The 22056-nt window shown below is 40.2% G+C and overlaps 1 protein-coding gene across 1 annotated transcript in view; it reads left to right on the forward strand.

Annotated features, from left to right (window-relative positions):
• Positions 1-5773: 5773 nt before the first annotated feature.
• pth2ra (parathyroid hormone 2 receptor a) overlaps positions 5774-22056 on the forward strand; it is a gene marked incomplete at its 3' end in the record, with an annotated part of 50788 nt that continues 34505 nt past the window's right edge. Inside the window, exons 1-4 of the mRNA XM_083776547.1 lie at positions 5774-5791; positions 8213-8318; positions 8832-8942; positions 12497-12618. Of these exons, the coding sequence (XP_083632673.1) occupies positions 8213-8318; positions 8832-8942; positions 12497-12618 (339 nt within the window). The 5' untranslated portion in view covers positions 5774-5791. The remainder of the gene's footprint in view (positions 5792-8212; positions 8319-8831; positions 8943-12496; positions 12619-22056) is intronic.

Here is a 22056-nt window from a genome sequence, read left to right on the forward strand (position 1 = left end):
TATTACTTTTGGAAAAAAGTAAATGTAATATTATTACTCAAAATGTGAAAGTAACTAGTTAAGTTACATATTACTGGAAAAAAGTAATAATATTACTCAAAGTAGTATATTACTTAAGTTACTTGACAACACTGCATATAATAGGCATGTATGTTGATTGTTTGTTTTGTCGTATGGTATTTTAATTAGAGAAGTTGATATTCATCCTGATGGGGATGAATATGCCTATGGGGGATTTGGAAAATGAATAGTAAGATTTACCAGATTAAAATTGGTAGATGTTCCTTTATCAGTCGAAAGGGATCCCGTTTGCCACTCCCGTACGCTTAAGTGTAATCCTATTAGATAAAGGTGTTATTGTTATTCAAATAAATTTGTGAATGGGAAAAAAGTCAACGCAGGTATTTTGCCAAGACTGTGGAATGTATGATCTATTGTTATGTAGATGACTGTGTTTTTGGACGTATATCTGTTGGAAGTTGATCTGTGAACCAGCTGCATGTGTGGGATAAAAGGCCATACTGTTATCGTTCATTGGGTTGAAACTAGTGGGGTTGAATCTGATGTTGTCTGATGTTTTTCCCCAGCCTTGGAAATATGGAGTGTTGAAATAATGTATGGATAATTTCTGCATGTCCTAAAGGAAGACTAAACAAAGAATTGATCAATAGTATTGGATGGTTATAGCTATAATTTAGTCATGACATTAACTGAAGCTAAGTGCTTTAGATGTCACGATTGAAAGGTATAACACACATTGATCTACGATTGGGGTGCTTCTGAGTAAAAGCAAAGGGGTTGGAGAAGCGACAATGTATTGTGATTTAGTGTCAGATATGTGCACTAATCATTTATGCCATTTTTCATGTTTGGGTTATGTAATTGTTGAAAGTGATATGGATTATACTACAGTGAAGTTATTGGGGTGTAAACGATTTTTACTGTGGTTTTTGTGTTAAAATGTATGAAGTAAACACAGACAGAATCAAGCACGCTGATGATGATGATGTAAATTTAATGAAGATCACTGGTGATGATTTTATGTAATTTGAATGCCGGAACTTTTTTTTAGGGTATTTTTGGATTCTATGGTAATTGTGTGATTTCTTTGAATTGCTTGATGTTCCGGTTAGTCATGCATCAACCAGAGAGAGGACCTTTGATGTGGTTCCTTCCGCATAATTTTGTGGCAAACGTTGATTTCGTTTGCCAGAGAGAGGATAATTTATGTTGTGTGTTGAGCAAACCCATACATAAGCTTGGATTTCAGAGAGAGAGAGACAGAGACAGGGAGGCAGAGATCAAGATCGGGCACTGCGGGACAGCACTGCTGGTGTAAGGTTCAGCTCGGCTGGAGTGGCCTGAACATGAATTTGGTAACTAAGCTTTTGTCTTTAATAAAATTATACAGAAATAATTACTTGCGCAAGCAGAGCGCGCAAGTACTAGTTTCGTCCAGGACGATATTCGATGCGTATGCACTGTCCCAGCATATTCGATGCGTATGCACCGTCCCAGCATATGACGTCAGGGTATAACTGGTATAACTAGCTCTTAATGATGACGTAATAAAGATGTGGATTAAATAACCCAATGCCAGAGTGTAATTGGTCTTCGATGGTGACGTAATGACAATATGTTTTAGTGTCGGGAGGATTAAAGGTAATGCTCCTATGTATACATGTATGTAATCTGGCACCACTGCCATATCAGGCACAAGTAGTCATTACGTCATTTGCTGGGACGGTGCATACGCATCGAAAATGCTGGGACAGTGCATACGGCGCAAAGTAACCACAGTATACCGCTAATCAACTTACAAATTACATATACTGTACATATACATAGAGGCAGTTCCTTTAATCCACCCGGCACTGGTATAACTAACTGGTATAACTAACAACTAACTAACTAACTAACAATAAAGATGTGGATTAAAGGACCCAATGCTAGAGTGTAATTGGTTTTCGACGGTGACGTAATGACGATTATTTAATTATTTAGCACATTTAGAAGATATAGATTCCCAACTCGAAATGTTGGATCTAATAGCTTTTACTGAAACACACTTAAAGAAACATAATAACCTTATTTTTAAATTAAGAACAATGAACATGAATTACAATACATTCAGGAATGACAGAGAATATGGTGGGGGAGTGATGTTTGTTATAAAAGAAGATATTTCCATTAAAATAATTCAAAATTAAATCAGGATATTAGAAAGAGTAGAACACGTATGCATATACAGATCACCTAAAACAGACCTTTCAAAATTAAAAACATTTCTCGAAAACTTGATAAAGTATCTATCCTCTTCGACTTCTTCCATTATGATACTAGGAGATTTAAATGATGACCAGTATAGTGAGAAAGATGGAAGTATAAAGAGATTCATGTCCAGATTAGGCTTTAAACAATTAATCACAAATCCAACTACAGATTACGGAAGTATTTTAGATCATGTATATTTTAACAAATGTGATTTGTATTATTTGTATTATTACAGAAATTGAAGTTAGAGACACCTATTACTCTGATCATGATTTAGTATTAATATCACTATAGTCCAAGATTAAGTTAATAATTATACTGTATACGTGATAACATATTTTATTTCAGTTTATATACCTTTTTTTTCATCGGATATCGATGATTTATTTTTCTTTGAGAAACTAAAAAGCGATCCAGAATAGTTCTAAATAGATAAAACTGTATTTCTTTTATAGATAGAAACTCTTACCATACTTAATAATACTACTTTTTTACATGCATAAAGTAGGTAGGTAGCAAATAGTTAAACCAGTAATAATTCAACAATTCAAACGTTCCTTCACAGAGAAACTGAGATTTGACAGTTTGTAGCGGTCGAAAGTAGGCTACTTGCGCACTCTGCTTGCACACTAGTAGGCTTACTAGTGTGCAACAAGCAAGTATGCACTCGACAGAGTGCAGTTCTACTTATTTCTGTGCTTAGTTGCTTAGTTAGTGCATACGGCGCAAAGTAACCACAGTGGTATGCTGCAAGGTCAAAAGGGCTCATACAGTAGAACACTCAATAGGCTACAAGGTCAAGGTCAACTAAATTGTCCACAAGGGAAATTTGTCTTGGGCTTTCCCCCCAGCTACAGCCACACACGGTCTACTTTTTGGATTCAAAGATGTGGGCCGATTGGAATCAGAAAATCGCAAACGAATATAAAAGCTTTGTGCAAGAGAGATTGTTGTTGATTATGTTCTTCGTATGTCAGTTGATACTATCAATGATAAGGGCTACCAACTAAACCCTAGGAGAAACTCTCGTCATACTGCTAAATACCTAACCGACACTGACTTCGCTGATGACATTGCGCTTATCAGTCGGTTGGATGGCACTTAAACCCGCCTTCTAATGAGAGCGCAAAATATGTCCTGGAAGAGCCACCCATCGACTAATCTAATGTTTCTTCACTAGTCCGATCCAGAAAAACACAGTTTGCCGGCCACTGCAGAGCTGACAATGAGGTTATATCTTTCCTTCTTCTCTGGAGTCCTGCCTCAAGGTAGAAGGTAGAAAACTGTCGTTCCCTGATGTCATCACTAGGGACACATGCATCAGTAAGCAGGAACTGGGGGTGGCAATGAAGGACCGGAAAGTCTGGCGTGGCATTGTGAAATCCATGATCTCGACCGCTGTCGAAAAATGATGATCATGAAGAGAGATAAGAAGCCTTAAATCGTATACATTGGACCCAATCTGGGAAACCAAAAAAATGGGGGGAAAAATGAGGTGGTGAGGTGAGAACTGGTACCCTACTTCTTGCTATTGAGATAGGACCGTAAGTCAGTTCTCAGCGGTACCAGAAGAGAATAGGATATACTAGTATGTGACTTGAATGATGTTGAAAATTTATTTCATTTGATGTTTTATTGATGATTTGAGGGTTCCATTATTTGAGGTAATGCAACAACAATAACCTGAGCTATTCTGGGAAGATGATGGTCAGACGTTGGAGTGGTTATATTTAATCATGAAGTATTTAAGACGGCACAGTTTGTTTCTAAAGCCTGGAGTAGAAGACAATCTCAGCTCTTCAAGTAGGTCCATGTCCAGTCTTCTGTTACAGGCCCATTTGATCATTGTTAGTGAACTGTCATGTCGGTTTATTGTCATTATTTAGTACAAGTACAAGTACAAGTGTCCTGTAAGTCCATATATGGGCTGTGGGCTTCCTTGGAAGCATGACACTTAAATAAAGAAAAATCAAATCCATCAATCAATCAATCAACACGTACTTCTTTCACATTCACATTGTGTTGTTCTTAAGGCTCTTGTACAATGACATTATATTGAGTCCAACTAGTTGGACTCAATATATTATAAACAACTGGAACAAGTCGATTGTAACATGTCAGTCAATTAATGACATTTGTCTTGTGTCTCTCTCCATGTTAACACTCTCTGGTACTTCCTGTTAGCATGAAATGTAACCCCTAACCTATAACTGATCAATAAACAATCTTGATTCACACAAAACCTGTAACAAAATAAGCAAACTCAAACCAAAGATTTTGCATCATAATTACAAATCCATATCCATACTCTAACCATTTTTTTCATTTTTTATTTATTTGTATTATTACATTTTATTACAGACTGACTGTTCATTTAGAGATTGTATATTTAGAGATATTGGTATCTATTTATTGAACATGACAGTATATGTTTTGCAGTCTTTATCGCCGCCGGTCTTAAAATGATTGTTCAGCACCATGGACAGCGCTTCAGCAGAAAAGCCAAACGTAGCATGCAACAATTAAGATGGATATAGCTCAGGATAGGTAAAAAGGTGATGTTGCTTTCTCTTATTTCAAAAATACTATTTTAAAATCTGACAATATAAGTGTGACTGAACCGTTGCAGACACGTGCATCTACTCATTTTCCTCCGGATATGAAAGCACTGCATGATGTATGCTCTAAAAGTGTGCTTTAATTCGTATAAACTATTGTGCTTAAAGTTTAAGGCAGAGGTTTATATTGCGCACACTGAAAGGGTAGAGTGTGGACTGTCTCATTGCACTCTCACTACGAACAACAGGTGAACTTTTTTATTTTTTTACTTTGCTAAACGTACGTGTACCACATGTGGTGTGGCTTTACCTCTGTGCGCGCGTCACACGACTCGCACAACGCACACGATCCAAATAAAGCTCGGCGTCGTTGGCGTTGAGTGCTTCAAATCGACCCTGTCCAGGCACAGAGTTATTGGCCGCTGCAAAGCAATTACACTTCTGTTCTGAATCTGACAGACAGGTTAACCAGAGAGAATCTGCAGACACGCGTGGCTGGAGAAACAGTGGATGGAATTCAATGTATCAATGAGGACTGCACTCTTAATCGACCTTAATGTTTGTTTAGAGCACTTTAGAGCCGGCAGGTGAAAGCCAGCACTTTCCCCTGCTCACTGTAGCCTAGGCCTACAGTCTGTGCAGGGGAGATAGCAGGAAACCGTTTTGTGAATCTGTGGAATGTGTGTGGCACATGACGACTTTTCTGTTTGGGACACATACAGCTTTCAACATCATGTTCGAGCTGTAAAAATGCGACATTGGTAATTTGCGCACACAGAACGGTGATCTGGGAACACGCGGTAAACGTCTTTTGGAAGAGCAACTAAAGTGGGACATAATTTATTTTAATGCACAGCTCCCAATTGCCGATGAACAAGAGGATCGTTGTGGACGGAATGAATAGCTCCTTGTGGAAACTGGCCAAGTTATTCATGTACTGGACTTTAGTTGAGGCACAGGTAAGGAAACAACCCGACATTGTAAACTCAACACAAGAGCACATTTCCAGTATATTCATTATTATATAGGCTAAGGCTATACTCACAACACTAATGCATGCATAACAAAAAATAAGTATTGCAACAGTGCATGGCTACTAAGCTAGCCCAAAATGTTAGATTCTCGTAGAGGTTTTTTTCGATCAATCTAAACTTTTGGGCTAGCTACTAAGCTATATATATATATATATATATATATATATATATATATATACACACACACACAATGCAGATTAAAAGGTGATTTAATTAGCGAGAGACACCCCTATTACAATTTTTAATCTAAGTTGTAATAACAGCCTAATTCCACGAACTGTAGACATCGCTAGAGGGCAACAGATAGTCAGTTATTGCTTGAAATGCCCTTTTTCTGCCACTTGATAAAATAAAATAAAAGCTAACTCCCGAGAGTCAAGTTGAACACTGTCGAGACTTATTGGACCACATCGAGTCATAAACCCTTCTGCAGGTATTATTATATTTTGGCATAATCTTGGCTTCTTAATATATGTTTTTGCGGCTGGTAATGGCAGATCGTACTGTTTTAAAACGAGTAGTACGATGCACAAACAAACAAACAGTGAATAATTATTCACTGTTTGTTTGTGCATTGAAGACTTTACAGACAGTAGCTGGTGCCTTCATACGGCATGAAGCCTACAAATGGGGACAAACCAAGTCTAGAAGAGCAGCCATTGGACTGGCCCCATGAAGTGAACCAGCCATAGTGGTGCATAAACATGATTATGCCAGCCATATACCTTTCAGAAGGAGACATCTGTCATTAGTGAATGCTAGGTTCATTGCACTTTACCATTATTGTTGATACAAAAAAAATTATGGAGCTGCTTTTGAATATATTCAAAAGCAGCTCCATTATTTTTTTTTAATATATATGTGAATATGTGCTTTTATGCTTCACAGCATAAAGGAAATGTAGGGCATGAGGAAATGTAGGGCAGCTGGACATAGGTGGAGGTTCACTGCATGGGCCATTAAGCTAACAATCTAATGGTCTATAGTTAAGAATGTGATATAGTGGCCAAGGTTCCTAGGAGTCTGGAGATCACAGGCTGTGAGACTGCAACTCCATAAGTAGAGAGTGAGGGCTGTGAATGGAGAGAATGCTGGGGCGGTAGTCCCTTTACTATAGTAAAGGGGATGGGGGCAGAGGAGTGAGACCTTTGGCCCTAACATATGCCATGCCTTACCTGTATATAGTGGGTTTAGATCCTTCCACTATCCGTAAACGTTATCTTATGGCCACTATAGACCGATTCCGTAGCGGGTCTCATGGTCGCAGCCTACGTATTTCCTGTAGGCGGACTCGACGTAGCTGCGGGGGTAAAACCCTCACCAGGCGCACCTCTTCCACTACAGTGAACGGCAGAGTGACTGATGTTAGTTTGCCTCAAACTTTACTCTTTTACCTGCTTTTTTACTAACACTAACATTACAAAGATGCCCAGAACATCGAGATGAACCTGTGTAGTTTATGGCTGCTCCAACAGTAGTGGCAACATAACAAATAAATAAAAACAGAATGTCTAATATCCACCGCGTTGGCGGGGACCAGAGCCATTGAGTAATGGTTGAGACGAAGCAGTGAAAGATACATAACGCCAGTATTACCCAATACCAAATATTTCTGTTTTATTATATCTGTCTGACTGCCCCCCTGGTCTATACCCACATAACAGTTTGCCGACTCCTATATTTGCGGGTGGAGGTATGTGTTCGTGGGCGTGTTGATGTGCTTTCCTTACAATTGAAAAAAAATCTACAATGTAACTATAGTAACTATAGTTTTCAATTAAATACAATATTTCAGTTTCAGTTTGTTTGTTTACTAAATTTACATTAAAGCAGTATCTGTATGTGACAGCTGGACAAAAAACAGGTCACAATTCCCAAAGAGAAGAATAAAGTAGGCTAATCTAGAACTCAACTCAATCTAGAACCAAATTGCTCAGGACCGGCAAAGGGAGGCTTACTGGATCCATTTCCTAAATACAACATTCCCAAAGGGATTGAAAGAATAGTTATTATTTAATTGTTTTTTTGCAAATGTTATTATTTGGTTGTGGTGATTGACTGTAAAAAATAAAGCATGACAGTATTATGAACTGTGGGTGAATTGTATTTGACTGTTGTGCAACAAAGAATAATTCATGTAAACCTCAAGAAGATTCTCCACCTGCTTCATACCTAATTACTTGATAGAAGATGCGACCACAGTAAACCTCAATGCCTGTTGCTAAGTAATGAATATTGATGATATTCTCACCATGTAAATCACATGCTCACCGAGTATGTACATATGCAGCTAATTGGGATGCGCCAGATCATCTGATCTGATCTATTTTTTCCTGCACTCTACAGATGGGGTCTGACGGGGCACTGTCAGCTCAGGAGCAGATGTATATCCTTTATGATGTCAAACTGCAATGCCACCAAAACCTCTCCAATAGAGACCCGATCACCACAGGTACAATACAGCACTAAAGCAAAATTGGTTTTATACTCACTCTCATGACGCGCACGCACGCACACACACGCACACACGCACGCCAAGGTGTTTTATTGCCGTCTTGAGTTTTGTATTGCGTGATGCATTCAACAAGCCTGCACTTATACAACACTTTATAATATAAAGGCTATTTTGCTTGGCAGCCTTTGCCAGCTAATGTCCAGACACTCTAGCCTTTATTTGCCTTTCAATAAAACCATATTCATATATATATATATTCATATATATATCACCTACTGATTATATAGAATGTTATAATATTGTAATCCGTTAATTATTTGATGGACAATGAATTAATGAAACTGAACTGACCGAATTGTATCCACACGATGCACAGCATAAATAGGGTTTGGGGTAGGGTGTCGGACAAATGACTGTCAGACTTAGTATGTTGGAACTATATGCCTGTACCCAAGATAGAGCCTTAGTGGGGCAAAAAAAACAAATAATAGATCTTAATTTCTCCTACAGATGAGCTGTGCCCTCCGGGTTGGGATGGTCTCATCTGCTGGCCTCAAGGCTCCCTCGGCACAATTACAAAAGTTCCCTGCCCTTCCTACATCTATGATTTCAACCATAAAGGTAAGATGCTACAGCAGGGGACCCTAAACCTTTCAGCTCAAGTAGGCTACTGTATAGCATCTACAGGACGAGAACTTTAGAAGTTGAAGAACCTGTTTCCTACGCCAGTGGTTCTCTAACATTTTCAAGGACCCCAAATGAATAAAGCAATACACCACGAGGTCTCAGGTTACTGGGTATTTTATAATGGCTGAGAGGCGTAGTGAGACATGACCCGTAGCGGAGTGTCTCCGACCCACTCAAGACATAAAATACACGGTAACCTGAGACCTCGAGTGTCTTATTGCTTTTCTAAAACGCTTACAAACATATAGCAATATTAACCTCATAAAACTATTCTTAATTCACAAAAGTACAGTAGCTACACTTTGTGCAGCTTTGCGCCCACCAGAGCGAGCCACACCTCCTTGTTTTTACTCAGAGCCACACATTCACAGTCCCGCATGGGCAGGGGACAGGGTTTGTAAGGCAATCAAGTGCTCCCCTTCCCCAGTTCAGCTACAGAGCTGATATAAAGTGATTGAAGCTGTGGATTATCGTGAGATTTACTACGTGGTCCAATCAGAATCAAGTATTGGGACCATGGCAGGAATTTCACACTGGCCACGGCGGCCATTGCCGTCGTTGCCCCTCTCTTTGGCCGTGTGCCCCTCGAAAAATTATATGCCCAGACGGCCACAGTGGCCGCGGTGCCCATGTGCCCCGACCGGTGCCCACAGCAGTTCATTTTACCGTTTTTCCTCTGCGCAATTTTCCAGTCATTACGGTAACCTTCCCCAAATGTCTCACGCAGACTTGTATTGTCTGTATTGTAGTTGTGTTGCCATTTGACAAGTGGTTTGATTATTTTGCCTCCTCCCTCCTCCTCCGCTCCATGCACGCACTGACAGCTCTCACTCACTGACACTCGGCTGACACCGACACTTCAGCATTGGCCTAACCCTAACCTCCCCCGGGGCAGACACCTAAACCTAACCCCAACCCTCTCCCGACCCCCAGCGCACCTCGGACCATTGCTCCTTCGGAGCAATGCTCCGTCGGATCATAGTATGCCTCCCTTCACCATTATTATCACACTGTGTTAAGACCAACGTGACTCGTCTTCATGGATATAAACTCACAAAACAACACCACGCAACAGCATAGACTGCAGGACTCCTCCACCATTTACCACGCTATCTGCTACGTTAGTTGACAGAGTAAATTGTTTAAACAGCCAAAGCTGGCTACGGCTAATATCGCTAGCCAAACGCTAGCCAAGCACCAGAGCGCTCTCACTGTACACCACGCGTTGCTCGCTTAATAATCATTCATTTCTGTATCAATGCGGACATAACCTGGTAAATGTTCATAAGCACACAATTGTACAAAATGCTTTTTACATGACTTATCTCCAGAGTCCTCAGTCCTGCAGCCCCACAATGCCATATGCCAGTCTAGGCTTAAAATCTACATTTATATGTTATTCAATATATTACTTTAGCACAAAATATAGGCTTTTCTAAACCAAGCCCTCATTCAAAAGTTATGTAAGCAAGTAAGTAAATGTTATTTATATAGCACCTTTCGAAACAAAGTTAGATGGTGCTGAACAATTTGCACAGTATAAACAATAGAAGAAAAAACAAGGAACATATCACACAGTTGTGACAATAGCAGAACAAAAACAAACAAGGCAGAACAGAAACATAGGGCTATACAAATGAATCTAGGCTGTCTGTCATTGAATTTTCTGTGAATTAACTCACAGTTTAATCCACTGATCCTCAGCCATTTTAATTTCAATGACCCCCAAATTAAATGTATATGAATTAGCCTATAGGGTGACAGGGTCCTAGGCCATTTGATTATGATTTTCATCTCTGCACTGGGACCCCATGTTACAGACATGTTTACAATATTTTACAACAGTTACCTGTTACCTATCCACTTCGTGCCTTGTGGCACATAAGGCCTTCACAGAGCGCTTCCACTTCTCACGGTCAGCTGCTGCCATCCTCACTTCATTCCATGACCTCCATCCTGCCTCTTGTCTCTCCTTCTCAACGGTACGCCTCCAGGTGGTCTTTGGTCTTCCTTTCCTTCGCTTCCCTTCTGGTGCCCATGTTAATGCTATGTTGCAGTCATTGTTGTGGTCCTGTCGTAGTATGTGTCCAATCATCTTCCATCTACGCAGCTTCACTTCCTCACTCAGTGGCTTCATCTCAGCTCTTTCTAGCAGCTCTTTGGTGCTGATGTGGTCTTCCCAGTGTATACGGAGTATTCTTCGTAGGCATCTGTTGTGAAACACGTCGACTGCCTTGTTGTCTCCTTTGTTCATTTTCCACGTTTCGCATCCGTATAGCAGTACTGGCAACACTAGTGTCCTGTACAGTTTTAGCTTTGTTCTTCTCATGATGTTGTTTGAGCTCCAGGTGTTTCTCAGTCTGATGAATGCACCTCTTGCTTTTGACACTCTACTCCTCAGGTCCTTCATGCCACCTCCTTCTTTGCAAATTGTGGCTCCTAAATAAGTGAACTGCTCTACTTCTTCAAGATCTTGTCCATTGATCTGGATTCTTTCCTGGTTCCTTGGATTAATCCTCATTGTTTTTGTCTTTTGTATGTTGATCTTGAGTCCTACTCGCCTGGCTTCTTCGTCCATTTGTGTTGTTTTATTTTGAATATGCTGTTTTGTGGAGGAGAGCAACGCTATGTCGTCCGCAAAATCTAGGTCGTCAAGTTTTGATGTCAGCTTCCATCGAATTCCATTCTCTCCCTGTCTAACTGTTCTTCTCATTACCCAGTCAATCACAATCAAGAATAAGAACCCTGACATATTGCATCCTTGTTTAACGCCGGTTTTTATGTTAAACCACTCGCATATTTCTAACAATCTTCTTACTTTTATTTATTACTGTTGTTTATTTTACAACAGTAGCTACTTATATTTTGTTATTTAAAGCTGTGATTATTTATTTAAGAAGCACTGTTCTGAACCAATGTTCGCCTTTAAATATATATATTTTTTAATCATCCTTAACCTTTAAGCTAAAATAATGGCCGAGGACTTAAAATCATTGTTTTAATTGATGGCCTTCATGCCCTGGCACTTGGCCTTGTGCCCTCAAAAAATTCACCACACTAAAGGCCAAGTGGCCTTGCCCCTAAAAGGATGAAATTCCAGGCCTGATTGGGACTAACCGTTTTAGAATATTATTTGGCCACGCACCTCCATCTGAAAATATTAAGGTATGACAGACCTCTATGCAAGATTTGTCTTATTATATTGAAAAATATATGTATCACATTTCATGATTTATCGAAAATAGCAGATCTAATAATCTCACGTGTGACACATAAGAATGGCTATTTTCAAATTGTATATAGATTTAAAGTGGTTGAACTGATTTCTGATATTTTGTGCAATATCGATGATTGATATTGATATGATTGAGGTTGATATTGCACAAAATATCAGAAATCAGTTCAAACCCCGGAAAGAACTATCTACTAACTTTTAAACCACTGTCCTACATGACAATCAGAACATAACATGCTGTTTGCGTTTGTAGGTCATGCCTATAGGAAATGTGACATGAATGGTTCATGGGTGGTGGTGGAGAGCTGGAACAGGACATGGGCCAACTACACTGAGTGCATACACTTCCTCCAGCCTACTAACAAAGTAGAAAAAGTAAGTATTGGTTGACCATCCATTAGCATTATTTTGCACACCGACCAGTGCTGTAAAGTACATTTACTCAAATACTTAAGTATCGTTGTGAGGTACTTTTACTTTACCTGATCAATATAGGCCTATGTCAATATTTCGATAATTTAGATTTCTACTCCACAACACGGAGGCAAATATTGCACTTTTTAGTCCACTATAATTATTTTAAATTGTAATTACTAGTTCATTTTCAGATTTGGAATTGGTCTTACAAAACGTACATTAAGCACGTACATTTGATTTGAAATCTACACTGTGATATCCTGCGTAATTCGGAGGGGATTTAACCCCCAAAATTCATGTTTTTGCGACAAACGGTTACATTTCTCGCATTTGCAGCGCCCCCTATGGATGAAAATGGAATTGCTTTTGGCTTTTGGTTGATTAAACCACCTGGGACATCTGATTCAAATTTGGGATGGATTGGACATTCCGTTCGTATCATATGTTGCAGGGAATATGACTAAAGCTATGGAAGACGGCCAGTGGGGTCACATACGCTGCATGGCCCATACTCTACAACTAGAGGGCCTTTTGTACAATAGTACTTATTATATGCTAGAAAGCCTCTTTTCCCAAAAGCGAGACTTGGCTACATACAGCGCCGATAATGATCTCCCCGCATCATTCACTGCAGACCAGTAGGTGTTAATACAGAACATTATTTCCATTCTTGCCCCATTTGAAGAGATGACGAGGGCCATTAGAAAAGCTGATGCAGACGTTTTTGATTGATTGATTGAAATATTTATTAACAGTTTTACAGTACATTTCAAGCACAACTCAATACAAAAGACTGTTAACTGTGAGTGGACGACCCAATAAAGCATTACACTTGTTTACAAGAGGGTCCACCTTGTTCAATTCATCAAAACATTTAGAGACGTACAAATAGACACTTCTATATAGTTAAAGAACAGAACAGAACAGAACAGGAATTCATCATAAAGGAGGTAAAAAGGGAAAAGAAACATATACAGTGAGGGGGAAAACAGGGGGGGGGATTCCAATTTTACTGGGGCCAGTTTCGAATTGCAGCCGTCCGTAGGTGCCCTTTGAGAGCGGTTTGAAGGAGTCAAGGCTGGTCTGTATTCTCACAATACGGACAGAAGGCCTTTTATCTCTCAGACGTCTTTGTGTTGGTATTCTCTGTAGATGCAGTTTTCTGCACCAGGAGCTTCATCCGCATTGTGCAGAATAGTAGCAGATCGGGACATCTTAGGATCAATATGTCGATCAGTTGACTGCTGTTGCCGTTCTTGTTGAGACATACCACTTTCATAGCCGTTGCTGTCCTGGCACCATGATTCATACTGGAGCCATTTGGAGAAGTCGGGTAGGGTATAGACTGTTCTAAAGGAGGGAGGGAGACAAAGGAGATCTGACAATATATAGCATGCATTGCTTACAATACAGCAAACTCCTCCATAACTACAAACAGCACTTACTCCACAAAGAGTAACACTCACTACAATATACACCATGTACACAGTAGTTAAGTATTCATAAAGAATCACTTAAGTATATCAGCTTCATGAAAGGAAATTATCACCATCATCAAATACAACATAAAGGAACTACTGTATATTGTCACCCATATTCTGTATATCATATTTTCATGAATCAGAACCAAATAACTGTAATGTTGGTAACTTACTTTGGGTCAGTGACGCACACAACAAAAACATTTGACAGGTAGTTGACTGGTAACACAGTAAAACAGACTAAACTAGAAAAGTCGCAATTTTGAAGAAATTGCAAAGTGTGGTTGCCGCAGTCGCTTACATAGGTCCCTCCCACTAATTTTGCCAGCCAATTACAATGTCACGTCACCCCTGTGATCATGCATAACTATTATATGCTAGAAAGCCTCTTTTCACAAAAGCGAGTCTTGGCTACATACAGCGCCGATAATGATCTCCCCGCATCATTCACTGCAGACCAGTGGGTGTAAACTGTTTACAGAACATTATTTCCATTCTTGCCACATTTGAAGAGATGATGAGGGCCATTAGAACATCTGACGCCTCGGTCGCAGACGTTTTTGATTGATTGGTTGATTGAAATATTTACAGTTTGCAGAATTACAGTACATTTCAAGCAACTCAATACAAAAGACTGTTAACTGTGAGCGGACGACCCAATAAAGCATTACACTTGTTTACAAGAGGGTCCACCTTGTTCAATTCATTGTTGTTGTTCAAAACATTTAGAGACGTACAAATAGACAATTCTATATAGCCACAGAACAGAACAGGAATTCATCATAAAGGAGGTAAAAAGGGAAAAGAAACATATACAGTGAGGGGGAAAAGGGGGGGGAGGGGGGGGAGATTCCGATTTTACGGGGACCAGTTTCGAATTGCAGCCGTCCGTAGGTGCCCTTTGAGAACGGTTTTGAAGGAGTCAAGGGATTCACATGTCTGAATGACTGTTGGTAGGGCGTTCCCCTTTTTGGTGGCATAGGAGCGAAAATAATTTAGTCCCTTGTTTGTGCCGAATCTGGGTTGTACATGGTTTGTTGCACTCCCTCTGGTGTTGTGGGTGTGGACTTCGTTAACATTAAGGAAGTATTTAGACAGGTACATGGGTATCTTGGTGGTGTATCGAATCTTGTGGACCAGACCCATTGCAAGATGCTGTACTCTGTCATCGACCCTAAGCTATTCCAGCCTGTCAAAGTGGGCAGGGGTGAGGTGGGTTCGGGGGGCCAAGTAGGAGCCTGACCAGTTTGTTTTGGGAGGTCTGGAGCCTTGTTTTAAGGGCCTTTGAAGTGCTGTGGTACCAAGAGGTGCATGCATAGTCAAAGAAACCTTGTACGAGGGCTCCTGTTAAGGTCTTCAAGATGTTTTTGTTGACCAGTGAGGAGACCCTGTGTATAGGAATCTTGTTCTTTGATTGACTTTTTTGATTACGTTGGTGGCCATTTTATCACGGGAAAGATTAGCCTCCAGGATGGAACCTAGGTAGGTAATTTCATCCTGCAGTTTGTTCAGCAGTGCTGAGTCATCTGCGAACAGGAACAAGTTGCACTCACAAGCTGATGTCATGTCGTTTACATATATTAGGAACAGTAAAGTCCCTAGTATGCTTCCTTGTGGAACGCCACAGCTCACCATCTGTTCTCTCCCCTCCAGGTAGGATAACATCCAGCTCACTGATGTGCTATCAAAACCAATAGCTTTTAGCTTGTTAACCAGTATGGAGTGGTTCACGGTGTCAAAAGCCTTTTGGAGGTCCAGCATGACCATGCCGCAGTATTTGCCAGCATCCACCTCGTGTTTGATGTGGTCGCTCAAATAGAGGAGGCATGTGTCAGTGGAGTAGGATGTTCTGAAACCAGATTGGAACTCGTACTTTAATTTATCAGTGGCAAGATACTTTTCAACCTGTTCATAGACTATTTTTTCCATCACTTTCGAGATGGAGCTTAGAATAGAAATATTGCGGTAATTTACTCCATTTCTTGGGCAGGGGGTTTACTTTGGCCAGTTTAAAATCTTGGGGGACCTGTCCCTGTTTGATGGAGAGGTTTACTATGTGGGTGATGATTGGAGCTATGGAAATGGCTGAGTCTCTGAGAAATTTGGAGGGAATATTGTCATGGCCAGTGGCCTTGTGGGGTTGGAGGGCACTCAGCTGGTTTTTAGTTTCTGACCACAGCCTAGTTGGTTGTTTAGTAGCTTCCAGAGCTCCCCAGGATTGTTTTTGTTTTCCCAGGCTTTATGCTATCATTGATTAAGTTTATTTTGGTTGATTTGGTCATGGCAGTTACACTGTTTCTTAGCTTGTTACGTTGGGTTTTTAGGATGCCCTGTCGAAGTCATAGACTGTAAAAAATATGGACAAAGCGTTCGCCGGGTCTAACATGGACGTAAAATGAAGCCTGTTATTCCTGCACTGTAAGTCGCCATCTTTCTAGATCCGTTGGTACCAGCTGGCCATTGGCTGGCTCCGTTTTGGACCAGCTGGCCATTGGCTGCCCAGACAACGAGGCGGGACTTCCCCCCTTCTTCTCCGTTGGTTTTTATTTTGACTCGAGTGGGAGGGGAATCCCGATCATAGACTGTAACGGTAGCCACGCCCCTCAGAACATACGCAATGGTTTTTTTTCTTTATGGTCATTTTTTTAATTAATGGGACCATAATTCTCCAAAAAGAATATTATGACATTAGAAATGAGACTTTAAACTAGTGACTGGAAGAAGAAAGTATTCATGACCATGTTTATTAAGGTAATACAGTCTAGGTGAAGTTGGGCCAAAATACATGGGCCTCTATGGAGCTATGGGGCTTTTTGGGTCCAGTCCAGCGCCACAACAGGCCATTATATGAACTACCGATTTCAAATGAGGCTTCACGAAATATCTGGCTGACTGCCCCCCTGGTCGAAGTGCTTGGCTAGCTTGGACTTGCATTTAAGAAGTTCAGAGCATTTATTGTCTCTGGCTTTCATTGCAGTCAGTATGTCCGAATTCATCCATGGCTCCGAGCGGGTTTTGACCCTGTTTAGTACTGATGTAAATTTGGTTTTAAAGCCAAGCCATGCTTCTTCGACTAGTGAGTTCCTGAGCTCATCGGACCAATCCAGACTCTTCAGTTTAAGGTTAAAGGCCTCGCTAGAGTAGGTTTTGAGGTCCCTAGATATGACTGTTTTGTGACAGCCAGACTTTAGTATTAGTTTATTGCGGGTACAGAAAATCGTAAAATTAACACTAAGCCCACATACAATAACCCCTTTCTTGGAGATTCTGGATTTGTAAAACCCAGATTGAGGCTCTAAAGTGCTTTCTCCATCAAGAAGGAGACTTCACCTGGAGAGCAGCCTAGTACAGAGCAGCCTGCAGGAGACGAAGACGAGGTCAAGGCGGCCACGAACAGCACAGAAACAAGAATTCATTCCAGCTGCTGCCGTATATCTCCAGAAGTGTGCTATGAAATGTAAATATCTGTGTCTATCTGTATTTAATGTGTGTGGAAACAACAACAGTATATGTCCAGAGAGAGAGATCGTGTGATTTCCACAGCACAGCATAGGGACATTACATTCTCCTCAGACATATTCATATATCTTGGTAAAGAGTGTATAAAGTAACAAAAACTGAGCCATCTACAAGGCTCAAATTTCATGTGAAAAAATACAATTAGTTCTCGTGGTGGAAGATAGCAACAAGTTGCTATAGATGTCCTCGCTCGTGCCAGTCCAGAGTCACAACAACAGGTGTCCGTGAAATTTCTCTCTGTGCATGCCTGAATGCACAGACTGCTATGAATGACGGTGACAAAAATGTATTTATTTATATGTGGACTGAACTGAATATTTAAGTCAGAGAGACGTTATTTGCAAAGACCGTAGGAGGACTGTCGGAAGAGGGGGGGGGGGGGGGGGTGATTTATACGAGCAAAAAGGAACACGGGCTGCGAGCAAGTTAGGAATTCCCTTCACAATCATATAATCAGAGTTGGGTATATTACTTTATATTTTTAATATATTTATTAATTATTACCTTCATTTTAAACTAATATATTATATTACATATTACTGTCTGAGCAAGAGTAATATATTAATATTACTATTACCGTTACATATTACTTTTCTTTTTAAATGCTCACATTTTTGTAGGCGTTTTCATATGACACACAAATTGACACAATAGACCTACTGTATACCTTCTATTCAGTATTTTAGCTGTGACGTGAGCGCCCCCTCCTGAGATACTTCCGGGTCCTACTTTTGTGTCGCTTTTGTGTCCCCATGGAGTTATACTGTGACGCTCTGTCTGACTAAATCTGAGACGAAAACAACCACGAAAGTCTAATTTTACCGCTTTCCTCGCAACAACAAAGCTGCGCTGCTCTCCCAAATCTGACAGTGACAGGCCGTCTGTCCCACATGGAATACTATCGCCATTTTATTTTATTGTGTCAAATAAATCCTCATAATGCAAACTAGATTCAACATACTCAAGCCTGCACACATTCTAAATATACCCCAGAAATATTTTACCGATCAAATGGACTGTTGCCACCTTCAATAATAATGATAATAATAGTCTTTATTGTCTCCACATCATATATTTTTGTTGTCATGGACACTTGTACAAAACATTAATAATTCCACTCGAGTTGGAAGCATTAAGACCCATTTTAACCCTCAATGGCTTCCTTTCTGAAAAATAACGTCACTGTAAAAAGATTCACACGTTTAGATATTCAATTTACAATGAGATGCGGACGGGAGCTGGTGCCACTTGGACCCGGACGTAACGTAGCACTACAAAATGACGTCGGACTTAAATACTTCTATAAATGTAGCCTATAATGACATGATGACATCACAAGACACAAACCACTTTCTATGCCTTTTATTAACGTCCACATACAGAACAGGGACTGCCTGAGCAGCATTAGAATGCAAATGTTTAAGGTGCTTTTTCAATATGCTAGAGGTAGAGAAACATTTCGGCAAATGTGGAAAATACAAACACAAGGCTCAACACGCCATAACCACTGTAGCTTATATTAACCCATTTAGACCTGAGCTCGATTCTACAAAAAACGTATGCTCTGAAGGAATATGTATTCAAAGATTCGTGCCACATTTTCAAGGTTTTTCTAAAATAGTAGATCTACAAGCTCGTAGCTCTGTGCCGCGCTATGAGCTTGTAGATCTGCTATTTTTCAATAGCTAAAGTATAACATAACGCTCAAAACACCAAAAGGGGTTCCTCTTTAAAACAAAAAGGCTAGCAGCAATATACAATTTCTCCAACAGTGAAAATAAATGTTAGCCTACTGGCTTCATAAGCCAACATAGTGCATTTCACTTTCACACAAGAACAAGGCATGTACATTTTTCAACAATTAAACAAAATGTGCATGTGTAGCTTTTGGATGTATTATTATTAGGCTCAATTGGGTTTAAAACACAGCCAATAAAATAAAATAAATAAAACAGAACAAATAAAATAAATAAAAACAAAACAAAGGCCTCTGGACACTCATGCATGAAGGAAGCATGAGTTCAAGTTCGTTGCTCTCCCCAGGTCAAAATCGTGGGATAAAAACTTTATGGGAGACCGGGTCATTGTGTTTTGTAGTTGTTGTCCCGGACCGGCGCTGCTGCCTCCTGCCTACAGGTGACTGTAGTGTCTGTCGGCTATAATGGGCTTTTTTTGGTGGATGGATTCTTAGTTTGTAACGCGGAAATGACGCGTCAACGGCGAATAACTTACATTACATATTAGACATTTTTTCTTCAGCAATATATTATATTACACGTTACCGCATTTCGGTAATATATTACGTAATATATTACGTTACATAACGTCCGTTACCCAACACTGCATATAAGTTTGCGCATCCTGGCGCTTATTCACTATTTCAGGAATAAATAGCCTTGCACAGTTACCATACACATTGGCCTTGGTTACATGCACAAAATGATGAGTCTATTCTTCTGTAGACTGTACGGCTCTGGGTTCGGTGTTCCAGTGATCCAGCTGTGTGACACAGACACTGTATTGTTCCACCACTTTTGCTTTGGCAATTTAAACATATGTTTTCCCATGCCAATAAAGCCCTTTGAATGGAAGTAGTGATCGCGGAATGTGCCGTCGCTTTGAAATGACAGCGTAGTCCATTCTGATTCTAGAGGCAAATCCACTCCACCACTGTCTTCACATCGAATCCTCTCCTTCTCGCTGGGGGCGGAGCTAAGGAGCGAGTGGAGGACGCGAGGGGAGTGAGCGATTGTGAAAGTTGCGGTATTGGAATTTGGCTTAGGGTGTCGTTCTCTGGGTCCCAAATTTCATACCTATTCTATGACCAGCCGCTTTGCAAGCAGCTGGTAAAAATAACTCGTCTCTCTACACCAGAGGAGGAGAGACCGGCAGGGAGACCATGCTGATATGTTCAAAGAGATCCTGGAAGAGAACACGACCCAAAATAGGAGGTAAGCTACTCTGTTCTGACTTACTTAATATTTATTTGTTCTGGTTTACTTATTTACTGTAGGCCTACTGAACATATTCAGTAGTAGCAGTATTATGCTCTCAATCTTAATCTTGTAAATGTTTTGACATGTCAGATGTCAGACTCATGTTCATTAATATGCACTGTCATCCTTCTTGTTCTCTCAAACCACTCCAGGGAGGTGACAAGCTCAACCGCTTAACAGTTGGATGACTATCTCTCTGAAAAGACCATCGCCGCCGTAGTAGAGGACGTGCAAGTGGATCCTCTTGGATACTGGAGAGAAAAAAAGAACGCTTTACTGACCTGGCCAAGTGTTGTGTGTCCCGTGCACAAGCACTGACAGTGAGAGACTGTTCAGTGCGGCAGCTCATGTGCTTGATGCGAAGAGGAACAGACATGTGTGATAAAGCAGAGAAGCTGTTCATTAAAAAGAACATGCCACTGTTCCTTAATAAGAAGTAGGCAACACTGACTTTTAATTAGCCTTAACATAGGCTCATGAGCTCATTCTCATTGTGAGCTATAATTCACTCAAGGTTATCATTAGGGGGAAAACCTAATTGCTTCAGTCTGATAATCAGGCTAGGGAAAACCAGCATCACGGTACAGAGTTCAATTATTGTACTTTACTACTTTTGGTATCTACATGATACAATGTTTACTTTGCTCATAAGGACAGACCACCTTTTTTCAGATTCTTGATATTTAATTTCATAATGGAATCATTGTGATTTATTTTCTCCAGTTTGTACTTTATGTATACTGTATCTACTCCAGTTTGTACTTTATGTATCTAAATTATACAATGTTTACTACTTGCTGATGAGGACAGACTGCCTTATTTGCACATATTTCATTTGCAAATAGTTACAGATACATTCATTAGTTTGAATATTTGTATGCACACTTGCATAGCATGTGCATTCATTTGTTGTTGAAGGCCTGGCTGTTACAGTCTTTGTTTGCACTATTTTGTTGTAGGCCTAGACTCTTTATGCCGTTTTATAGCAACATTGTTCTGAATGCAGTGCACTTTGTTACAAAAAGTGCATTTTCTATACAAGAGGAAGTGAAAACAACGTTCTGGTGCCACCCACTTTCAAAACAAACATGGGTAAATGGGTAAAGACCGCAAGGAGATAGTGATCCCTTTGGATGTGTGTTTGAATGTACCCTGTACTGATTACATTTCTGCCAATAAAGTATTCAATCAATCAATCAATCACGCACACACGCACGTACGCACGCACACTGAAACAAAACATTGCACTGCAGGCAATCCACCATGACAAAATGATACTGTAAACGTCAACATATTTTGTGTTAATCTGACAAAAGCAGAGACCGGCCCACCACACACAAACATTCTGATACGTTTAACCGATTAAAACATAATCGTATCAATCATAGAAAGCTTGGCCT

Source organism: Protomyctophum parallelum (assembly GCF_964188405.1).
Source record: "Protomyctophum parallelum genome assembly, chromosome: 11".
NCBI lineage: Eukaryota > Metazoa > Chordata > Actinopteri > Myctophiformes > Myctophidae > Protomyctophum > Protomyctophum parallelum.